This window comes from Cyprinodon variegatus, unplaced genomic scaffold (genome assembly GCF_000732505.1).
Source record: "Cyprinodon variegatus isolate N-32 unplaced genomic scaffold, C_variegatus-1.0 Scaffold151, whole genome shotgun sequence".
NCBI lineage: Eukaryota > Metazoa > Chordata > Actinopteri > Cyprinodontiformes > Cyprinodontidae > Cyprinodon > Cyprinodon variegatus.
In genome coordinates this window covers 595,775-607,112 of record NW_015150604.1, presented here as the reverse complement: position 1 = coordinate 607,112, position 11,338 = coordinate 595,775, and the positions used below count along the sequence as shown (strand labels likewise).

The 11,338-nt window shown below is 37.6% G+C and overlaps 2 protein-coding genes across 3 annotated transcripts in view; both read right to left on the bottom strand.

Annotated features, from left to right (window-relative positions):
* LOC107086387 (probable serine/threonine-protein kinase ireA) overlaps nt 1-5,387 on the bottom strand; it is an 11,206-nt gene extending 5,819 nt beyond the window's left edge. Inside the window, exons 1-2 of one of the 2 annotated variants that reach the window (XM_015377284.1) lie at nt 5,070-5,387; nt 687-2,649 (exon numbers count right to left, since the gene is read on the bottom strand). In XM_015377284.1, coding sequence (XP_015232770.1) covers nt 687-2,631 — 1,945 coding nt within the window. In that variant the 5' untranslated portion in view covers nt 2,632-2,649; nt 5,070-5,387. The remainder of the gene's footprint in view (nt 1-686; nt 2,650-5,069) is intronic. The other variant, XM_015377283.1, reaches the window with a different exon arrangement.
* A 423-nt stretch (nt 5,388-5,810) lies between these two features.
* On the bottom strand, nt 5,811-11,338 carry lgi2 (leucine-rich repeat LGI family member 2). Its single transcript, XM_015377291.1, has 8 exons — nt 11,160-11,338; nt 10,884-10,955; nt 9,295-9,366; nt 8,993-9,064; nt 8,830-8,901; nt 8,560-8,729; nt 8,310-8,474; nt 5,811-7,663 (listed from the first exon to the last, which is right to left on the bottom strand). Exons 1-8 carry the CDS (start codon nt 11,336-11,338, stop codon nt 6,846-6,848), a joined length of 1,620 nt encoding a protein of 539 aa, XP_015232777.1. The 3' UTR covers nt 5,811-6,845.

Genomic DNA, 11,338 nt, shown 5'->3' with positions numbered 1-11,338 from the left:
ATATATAGATATATAGATATATAGATATATAGATATAGATATAGATTCACGTTCATGATAGATGTTAATTCAAACCCAGGTTTGCAACTGACTGGTTTTAATTGTAACTTTACTGGGAAATTATGTTGATAATTGTTTATTGACCATTAATTTTGTTTAGTATTATTGATGTAATAAGGTAATGGGGGTTAAATTACATATCTGATCTGTGACAGGATAAGCAGGCTTGATTTTTAAGATGGCACTTTAGACATAGTTTTAATTCTTCCAGGGACCATTCTTTTGGGCAGAACATGAGACAAACAAGCAAACAAAAAATAAACATGTAATAACATAAAAAATAAGATTAATAAAAAAATAAAAAGTGACAGGGAACTTGAGTACAAAAATGAATAATAATAGGCATCACTAACACACATATGGGAAATAGTAGTTTGGTTCTAAGAAAAAATAAAAACACAGACAATAGGTTTTGTTCAATTTTGGCAATCAATCAATACTACAAAATGTTGGCATCTATGCAAAGAATGTTCCTTTGCCCTTATAGATACAATATTATATACACTCATTATATAAGCTAGTATCCAAGCCAACGTTATTAAATGTTGCAAGACAAACATGTATTACTCTTTCAAAAAATATGCTAGCATTGTAACAGCATACATGAGTATTTTAGATGTTCTTACCGATTAAAATATTCTGTGGCTTTAGATCCCGATGGAAAATGTGAGGATTCTGACAGTGAAGCACTCTTAAACTTAGAAGAAGCTGGTAGGCAAGGGTCTTTCTCTTCAGTGGATCATTACTACCATTTATGATTAGTTCCTCTAAAGTGTACTCGCAAAGCTGGAGAGCAAGATATCCAAAGTTGTCATCCTCTGCATGATCAACATATCGTACAATAGCAGAATGATCTAGCTCTGGCAGTCGAAGGATTCCCTCCTCATTTTTCAGAGTTTTATAGTTACTTTTAGACATTCTTTTAATTGCAACTTCTGTGCCATCATCTCTCAGTCCCAGGAACACTTCAGTACCATCACTCCCCTTTGCAATGTGAAATTCTTCATCATTGGCATAAATAATGCTTTGTACTCTTGTCACTTTAGTTTCATCGATGCTAGCCAGTTTTTTAAGCTTATCATTCCACCTTTTGCTGGTTTGAAACCATTTTCTTCCTGGTGATGCTTTAGTGGGACTGTCCTCAATTAGTGGTAGATTTGAGACTGGTTTCAATAAAGAAGCCATTGTTGCATCACCAGCCGTTGTATAGTCACCACAGTTAGGGTTTTCCTTTTCCAAGTTTTTTGTCTGTCTCTTCTTCTTCTTTTTAGATTTAACCATAAAAGCATGTCCATTGCCTTCAGAAATTGGGTTGTTCAAGTAATTTTTCAGACCTTTTAGTCCTTCTTTTAGCTTAGCATTTCTTTTCTTGTCTGCATGTCTTATTATTTCATCAGGTACTGAGGTTATCAGGCCATATATAGAAAACTTTGCTGAGGGCAAGTTTGCAAATATGCCATAAGCGTAGGTTCTGATATCGTAGGTGTACTTCTCATGTACAAAAGGGGAAACTGTCTTGCACAGTGTTTCCATAAACTCAGATTCCCAGCTGTTGATGGCCTTTGTTTTCTGTGTCAACTCATAAATGGATAGGAGAACAGCTTCCCAAGTTTCATGTCTTTCCTCTCTTTCAAGAACAGCCTCCCATGATGTTGTCTGTCTGTCCTTCAACTGAAGTTGGTGCAGGAGTGTGGAAAGAATGGCCTTTCCTTGATCATTTGTTATGTCGTACACTTTGTGGAAAACTGCATTCAAGGTATCAACTGCACTTTTCACCGCCACCTTTGGGATTCCTTGCAAACGACTGACGGTACTTGTTATGTAGCTGTTTAAATGACTGTTTTCTGTAAGCCAACCAATACTTCTCTCTTTGTATTCTTCTGCACCTCGCCCAGTAACATTAAACAGCACTTCAATCAGGGTCAAACGGCTGTAAGGATGTTCCAGTAACATCTGATCATGAAAGGTACGGAAAACTTTCTCTGGTGGTCCCTCTCGAACAGCTATTGTCATACCCAAGAAATGACAGATTTTGGAGCAAAACTCATTTCCTTTCAATCCCAAATTGTATATAGTCTGAGCTATCTTTTTGTTCTTGTTCAAACTGTCAGTAACTGATGCAGGTATTAGGGTTACCTTTGCTTCAGCCGAAAGTAGCATTTCAACAACATCTTCCCTGTAATAAATGGCTGCAAGTTGCAGCGGAGTAAAGATCTGATGATCGCTGGGGCCCCACCCATTTGGATCTGCCCCCGCTTTAAGAAGTTTTTCTACAATGCTAATTGGAGCTTCAGATATTGAGACATAATGCAAAGGTGTCCAGCCATTTGAAGAAGTAAGATTTGGGTTTGCATTCTGTTCCAGAAGGTATGTAGATAAACCTAAGTTATGGTTTACTACAGCAGCTGTCAGTGGGGTTACGTAATCATCTAGTTGACTGTAGGGATAAAGTGCGTTTATAGGGTCATGCAGTATCTTTATAAGCTTGTCTAGATTGTTTTCTTCAATACATTGTATTACACCATGCGTGAGTGGAGATATTTGTGGGACCTGCTGGATATTCCCATCCATTTGTCTGTTCCAGATAACCTGCAAAGAACAGACATCATTTTTAAACATTCAGAGTTTATTTTGAAGTCTTAAATTAATAAAAAAAAACATGTGCAGAATTCATAATGTCTGCCAAAAGATTAATTTAAGTTCAAAGGTGTCTGGGTCTGTTTTGTCTTTGCTCTTTGTGCAGAAGACACATTAAGAAATGTGAACACAAAGAGAAGGCATGATAGGATTTTCAAAATAAAACAGAAACTGTATAAAAGTAGCAATGGAAATAAAACAAATAAAAAAAACAGCCAGAAGAAAACTAGATGGTAAAACCTGATATTCAGTTATAAGCAGCTTTTTTCATTCTACCCTGCTGTTTCCTTTTACCTACTTTTTTTTTTTACGGGTACAGAGATGAGTACTTGTATGAGTACAATTTCCCTTTCACCCAAGTCAAGACAACTACCAAGTCAAAATCTGGGGCAATCTGACACCTGTCCAGCAATCTATAACTCTGATTGTGCTATGGCGACCTGTATTTGCAGCATGGCTGTTATAAAGGAAGTGGAGGCCCATCCCCCAGGGTGCTTCTATGTCAGTTGCAAATCAGATAAATTCAAAACATATCATGTCATTCTCCTGGGCTGTTGAAATCTGTTGTGTGGCATAAGTTGTATACATGGGCATCTAAATCATAATGAACTACAGAAGAAACACTCCATCTACTCATGTTTCCCCTCTGTTGAACTTAGTTAAAGGGGTCATAGAATGCAAAACCAAGTTTAGATTGTCATAGATGAATAACGATAGTTCAGTGGGTGAAATGCACAGAGAAGTTCAAACCCCATCAACACCTCTTCTTCTGCAAATATCAGAATTCTGAACTTCCAATATTAAAACGGACAAATCCAAATGCAGCCCCGAGTTGACGTCAATTCGGGGATGTTGCCTTATTTGGTTCTGGCCTGTACTTTTGTCACACCCCAAAATTGACATACAGACCAGCGCACTGGTTCACTGGCCCGGACCTCAACAGAGAGCCATGAGCCGCCCGTCCTCAGCCGGATGAGAGGCGGCAGGCAGGGGGAAACATGGAGCCGACTGTGTCCGGGCTACCGTTACCGGGTCTGGTTTGGTCACTCTGTCCCCCGCTGCCCCTTGCCCCCATCCGCCAGGGTTCCCGGACCAGCCCCGAGTTGACGGCTCGGTTCGAGTGCCCGGTGTGTTCCAACTACGTGCTGCACTGTAGACGACCAAATTCCTGGACGAGTTTAGAAATTTTTTTAGGTATGAAAAGTAGGACACATCCAGGAAAAAGAGAATGTCTGGTCACCCTACCATATCAAAAATTTAAATGTTCCAGTGAGTAAGTGCTTGTTGCTATGATGCAATCAGCTCATCTAAATATTCATGAGCATATCATAAAAAGAAGAAAACCTGTCATTTCATTCTAGGGCTTTTAACCAGGCCTGCATTAGGGCTCATAGAAAAGCAAATATGTCATTTTCAGCCCAACCAATGTTACACACCCTATTCAGAGACCTTAAGCACCAGCACCAAATACCCTATATAATCATTCTATGACCCCATTAAGTGTATGTGAGAGAGTGATAAGAAAACATTTTAACACTATGACTTATATTTTTTTGTTATTAATAACAATAACACCCAAAACGTGTCAGCCATTGCTTATCCAACTGTATTAGGTTTGCTGCTTTGAAATTACACAGTTGAGGAAGTGTACACACATTTTTTGGATGTAAAGCTGCAGGGCTATTTTCAAATAAAAGTTATAATTTGTAATTTTAAAAGTACAAAACAACTTTTACCCTTGGGTCAAAATGGGGTGGCTAAATACTAAAAGAATGATATGACTTCTATTTGTTGGCTGCCATAGGGACTAATGGAGTTACAGATTCATTACTCCCCCCACATTGATGTAAAATGATTCCCAAAAGTACTATTTCCCCCTAAACATTCAAGAAAATGTCATTGATTAATTTGACAAGTAACTATCTGTCTCTGCTTATTACTTTTCACTCTCCCTTTCTAAACTCTGTTTTTCTATTCTTCTCTTTCATGATGCTAAGAAAAGCATGTTGCATCAGATGCCGAAACTACTTTATATACTTGTAACTTTCACATATTTGACAGAGTCTCTCTGCAGATAGTTTTTGTTGGGCATTTTTCTCTCCTGGTTTGCCTCTTTGCTTGCACTGACTCAAAACAAAGAAACGAATCCTTAAAGTGAGTAAGTTTAGTGCTTTGCCCGATTGCCTACGTATTTACTGTACCAGGAAGTAAGAGTACAGCACCACACCTTCAAACTTTAAAAACCGACCTACTAATGCTGTTACTGTTACAACTGCATAATATTCTGAAACATAAGGGAAAAAAACATAATTTCTCGTCAGGAAAACATATCATAATTTAACACACGTTTGTTTATGACTGTAAAAACTTACAATTCTTACAGCTCCGGACAGATCTGGAAACCGGTAATGAAAACAAGCAAGCCTCCACTTCGGAAGCGACCGTCAAGCCAACCTTCACTGGCTTTTTGTCGGGAACGCATACACTATGAAATACGGTAGCAACGCTGGCTTGTGTTTTTCAAAATAAAATGAGTATTACTGTTTTACTTTATTGATTCAATGCTCTTTATTTCAGAATACCCATTTATTTTACCTGAGTTTCAATGGTTGTTAAACTGAAACTTTGTTTCCTGGTAATATTGTAGTACACCCTTAGAGGCTTCTCACTAAAAGCAATAAAGATCTGATATGGAATTTCAAAATTAAAGCCTGTTTAATGTGCATCTGGGTCCTTCAGCAGCTTCACTGATTACAAATCTTGTTGATGGATCTACAGAAAACTTTGGTCAACTCTGTCATACTTCATTTCATTTGAATTTACTATAAAATGTGTTAAATAAATGTATTCATTCAATTTATTCATGCATTCATATGTCAGATAATACTTCTCCATAAAAGAAATTAGAAGTAGCCAGAAACTTTTTTGGTCTGTTTATCATTATTATTATTATTATTATTATTATTTTTTTTTTTTCAGTTTTAGATCAGTGAATGATAAGACATGTTTACAAGCATATTTCTCACATTTATTTTTGATACTCAAATGAATGAATGTACATCAGTTTTTAACATAAACATTCATTACGCTTCTAGATCTTACAAAATAAGTATAAAGCTTGCATATTTCTTTTTTTTTTTTTACTTGCTGTGACATTCACCCTATTAGAAGCACTTAAAGACTTTGTCAGTTTTTTTCCAAAAAATAAATCATTTCTTTTTTTTTACTTTTTTAAGTCATGCTGTTGCAGGCTACAGGAACAATTGTTTTTTTGTTAGTAAGTGCAAAGAACTGTTAAGAACTGGTTGTGGCATTGCAGTCACGATTATATGTACACTTGAGAAGAGGTCAGCATTCTTTTTTTTTTTAGGAAGAGAAGAGAGAAAGGCTTTATGTCTCAGTAAATATATTTACAATTTTCTTTTTATTTTGATACTCAGAAAACTTTACCTGACTAACAAGGAACTTTTCATTTTTCAAAATTGCAATTATGTTACATTTACCTGATCAACACAAAATCTACCTGTGATCTAAAGTTGAAACAAAATGAGAAACCTCCATCCAAGCAAATGTATCTGAGGTGAAAATCTGATATACCCTGAACTAAGTATTTAACTTTTTACTTCTGAAAACAAACATTTATTATAATTTTCTATTGTCTTGCCATGTATATTACACTCAATAGCACCTACTTTAACATTTCCAAAATTCAGCTACATTCTAAGATCTCAGCTATGATACTTAAAGGTTTGTGCTTTCAAGAGACTTCCTTTAAGGGAAGCAGGGTGTGATACTCCATAACAACCAGGAGGAGGCACTGCAAGTCCATGAAAACACTGAAATTCTCCTCTGAAAAGGGCGTAATATATCACAGGCCATGAAGACATGAAGAATGAGGCACATGTCTACTGTGCTCTCACTGGCAAATTATGAGCAAACATAAACATTCTTGGAGCTCCTTTAGCTCATGAAGCTATTCAGATGAGCATCTGTTTAGGAAGATTTAAGCCAACACCTGATCTATTTTTTAAGTCATAGCTATAAATGCATTATTGGAATTTGCCCATCTAGAAAGTCTTGTTTATGTTTTTTTTTTTTTTCAGATGGGAAGACTTTTGACTGTAGGAGAGACAATAAGGCACAGCCTCTCACAGTGTCAGGTCAATAATAATGTGTTCCAAGATCTGTGTGTTCCCCTTAAAGCTGGAGGAAAATATGAAGTCCCTGCGATCGGTTGAGACCACAGTGAAAGAGCGCGGAGCCTGGATGTAGACCTCCTTGAAGCGCTCAAAGATTTTCTCGCCATCATCCCACAGGTAGATTTGCGAGAATGTATAGTCACTTCCCAAAGCCAGGTAGTAGCGTTCCTTGAAGGAGAATGGCTGTAGGATCATAGAGCCTCTGGATGGTACAGCCTGGATCTCAGCAAATTGTTTGGGTCCCCATTTTAGGACCTTGGAGTCGCCGATGTAGCGGGTCATGGCAAGGTAGAGCTCCTCTTTGATCCTGAAGTGTTTCACAGCTACTACGTCCTCCATGTTCGGGATATCACCTTGTAGGATGAACTGCTGGTTGCTCCGACTCCACTGGTAGATCACCGGAACCTGTGAGCGACTGGCTAAGATCAGATGAGCCTTTCCGTCTAAGTTCAAGAACTCTGCATCCGTGTCACGGAACCACTCGTGCAGGGACTGGTATGAGTAGAAACCATTTTCGTTCCACTTGTAGAGCGTCGACAAGCCCGCTTTAGAGCTGTCGGCAATGACAAAGAACCAGTCTGATCCGATCTGAAATGCTTCGATGTCATTGGGCTTGGAGATCTTGGACACCTCTGTGTCCTGGAACTTGTTGAACCTGCTTTGGTCATCGTCAAACTTGTAAATGTGGGAACCACCAAACAGCTGAGCCACGATGACGTAAACCTCATCCTGGATGATAACTGCCTTGCAGCCAACAATGGACTGACCTGCAAACAGAGGAACATGAGACATTCAATGATTAAACTCAACTGAGGCATTAACTAACTGGGTGCTCTTCTAGTGTTGATCAAATTCCTTTGACCCTTAAGCTAAAGCTAACTGCTTAACTAAGAGCTCTGTAGCTCTTCCTTCTTTCTTGATGTTTAAAGGTATATTGGAGGATTTTAATAAATTTTTTAAAGGACCCGCCCTCTCCACTTTCAAAAAATAATGTACCCTGTACCCGCTCCCGTGGAGTAACACCCATTAAACCCGTGCGAGAGCATGCACGAGCCCATTTCCCTTGTGCACGCTCTGTTTAAAAGTTGCTGTTTTCATTGCTTATACAAGCTTATTGTCCAATAGAAGATTTGGGATTCTTCCTCTATGTCAGACTTATCACCGGTAAGTGAAGAAGGGGACTAGCACGTATGATGGCCTTACGTAAACATATCACCAGAATGATTGACAATTAGGAGGACTACTTATTTTGATGATCCACCCGGAAAAATATCATCCTCCGATATACCTTTAAGAATAGGCCAAGCTTAATATCTCAGTGTTTATTTAGTAGTATAGGAAAAAAATGTTTTGCTGTGGGAAAAACCATAAAGCTTTGGACTTGATGGATGAAGGGTAAAGGAATTTTCTTACCAGTGATATTATCGTATGTCCTGAAGTTCATTTCAATGTGGTCCCATTGTAAAACCATACAGCTGTCTATGCTGGGAGCAGCAATAGTGACATAGACATCATTTTTGAAGCTGAACGTATCAACAGACAGGGACTCAGAGGCCACAGATTGATGAACGACAAAATCTGTGGAAAGGCGTCCCGAGATCATTAGTGGGAATATGTTTTTTTTCTAAAATTACACTGCAAAGCTGACCGACACTGTTCTAACCTGTCGAGGTGCACTCGTTGTGCAGGCTGTTCATGTCATTGAGGCGCTTGCCCTTCATGTCCTCCGGCCCGGCACACACAACATCCGACACCGTGGCGTTAGTGCTTTTCAGCCACATCATGAGCCACTTGGCTCTGCAGTCGCACTCAAAGGCATTGCCTCTCAAGTCCCTGCAGAGCAGAACCAATGTGAGTCACTTCTGAAAAATAAACTGATAGAACAGCCATGCAATAACTTCTAACAGCATTTTAAAACTTCTAGTGAACTTACAGCTCGATCAGTGAGTCCAGGTCAATGAAAACATCCCTGGGTAAGAATTTAATGTTGTTGTTTGCCAATGACCTGGAAAACAAGCCCAGTGACGGAATACACACCAAATGTCGGGAGAAAATGTAACAAAAACAAAACATTTTTGATTGATTTAGGTACATACAAGTGAGTCAGGTCCCTGAGTCCTCTGAAGGCATATTTTGATGTAGTCTCCAACTTGTTGCTCTCAATGAATCTGTGGATTAATAATAATAATACTAAAAGATGTGAGCATTTTCATTAGAGGGACAATGTTTTTTAGCATTATTACTCTTAAAGTGCCCTGAAAAATCTTGATTTCCTATATACTTAATTAGTATTGAATTAAAGTGAAGTATCAAAACATAGTAGCACATGGTTCTAAGATGGTTGGAAAATTATAGAATATTTTTCATTTTATTTCTAAAAAAAAAAACAGGTACTTACAGGTACTCCAAATGTGGAAGGCCTGAGAAAGCGTCATCTCTTACAGTTGTCAGAGAGTTAGAGTTCAAAAGTCTGGAATGATAACACATGAGACCAGTCATAAAAAAAAAACACTTGATTAAAACTTAAACAAAGGTTTTGGTGCAATTTATTTAGAAACTAAATACAAACTCATTTGATGAATAGATTTTTATTAACAGTATTGTGATTTTAACAATAAAATTTCAAGAAAACCTTTGTTTTGGTATAAAGGAAAAATCAATAAAACAAAACAAAAAACCGAGAAGCTGAAGAGAAAGTGGATTTTCCTCTGTGATATATTAATGTCAATGGACACACCTGACTAAACATTCAGGTTTACTCAGACATTTAATATTACTTATTTTAGGCATGATCATTGTAAAGAATCTCAAGTTCTATTGATTTATTTCAGCTGTTCCCCGGACTTTTTTTTTTTGCTGACATTAATGTAGATTATCTCAAATCCACAAACGGTCAAAACTATACATGCAGGTTTCAATGCATTCAGGGTCTTAATTCTTTTTCAAAGTATGGTTCTCTGCTCTAGAATGTATTTTAACTTATTATCCATGCGTTGCTGATAATTAGGGCTGTCCAATTTTTTTAGATCAAAGTTGTGAGTTTTTTTTTAACCCAAATTGTAATTTTATTGTGATTTTCTTCTGTACTAGTTGTTGGTTGTTTACATGACCTTGAATTCCCTTTTGTCTAGAGTCCATCATCGCACAACTTGATTGCAAGATAGAAAAGTAAAAGCATCTGCATATTGGTTAATATTCTCCCTTCCATTATGTGTTGTAACAAACCCACTTTTAGCATATTACTACCACAAACCCACTTTTAGCATATTACTACCATCTAAAGAGTTTCAGTTAAAACATTTCTGTTTTATTTTGGTTAAATTCAACAAGACCAAACATTGAGTACTGCTGTTATTTGGATAATTTTATTAAATTTTTTGCAAATGCAATTGCTCCTTCAGCCCTAGTGAGTATGATCATAGCTGTTGATATTTTTTTAGACAAAACTTTTACCTTTACCCAGCTGAAAGCTACGCAGAGAAATTACTTTTTTAACAGACACTGATTTGCAAAACCAATTTAAATTAGCATGACCAATTCTGTCAGTAAGACTGACAAAACATGACAGAATAAAGATTTGTGTGTCTAAACTTGTGCCTGTAATTGCCTCAAACCAGGAAAGCTTTGCATTTGTTTCACCTTTGTTTATGCTGACATCAAAGCTGTCAATGAAGTCGAATAACAGCTTAGATTAATGTTCCCTTAAAAGCAGCTCCTTCAAATGAGGCTGTTCTAAATGCTCACAGGAGAGTTTTCCTTATTCATCTTAAGGTGTTCAGCTGTTTAATAGCTTTCCTTGATGGAATCTTTAAAATGTATTACAGCATTTCCCCTCAAAGTTAGACACAAGTAAGCTGTGATGTAGATTTACTGTATACTGCATGTGTCACATTCGCCTCAGTTGCAAAAGGATTTTTTAAGCTCATATAGAGCACTTACTGCGAGATTAAATGCAGTCTGAGAGGTATTGAACAAACAGATTCTTACAGTAGCTGAAGGGTAGGCATGTGGGCAAACATCGCCTCTCTGACCTCAGAGAAAGTCCCATTGACGATACTCCTGGATGAAACAAGCAAACAAAGATCTATTTAATTAATGAATAAATCTAAAAAAAAAAATAAAAATTCATAGAGTGTAATCAGTCTATGTGGGTTTTAAATAGCCTATATATCCATTCAAAGCGTCCCCTTCTACAGGGAATTAAATTAGTTATTAAAAATATGTAAAAATAAAATAAAATAACACGCATAGTGTTTTACTTACAACGAAGTGATCTCGTTGGGGGCAATCCTCGGGATGTTGGAGGATCCGACGCATATGATGGACTCCTTGGAGCAGCTGCATGTTGAAGGACATCGGAAAGCCTTTTTCAGAAGAGCCGGTTGACACAGGCTGCACAGCGACACACACAGCAGAGCCCAAATCCTGAGAGCTGGCGGCAT

What these genes read in the sequence shown, in the direction of transcription:
- lgi2 (XM_015377291.1), bottom strand. Translation starts at nt 11,338, where the DNA reads ATGCCGCCAGCTCTCAGGATTTGGGCTCTGCTGTGTGTGTCGCTGTGC. An exon ending in CTTCCACATTTGGAGTACCT is followed by an intron (nt 9,065 to 9,294) that starts GTAAGTACCTGT and finishes ATTAATCCACAG; the next exon opens with ATTCATTGAGAGCAACAAGT. An exon ending in CTCAGGGACCTGACTCACTT is followed by an intron (nt 8,902 to 8,992) that starts GTATGTACCTAA and finishes CTTGTTTTCCAG; the next exon opens with GTCATTGGCAAACAACAACA.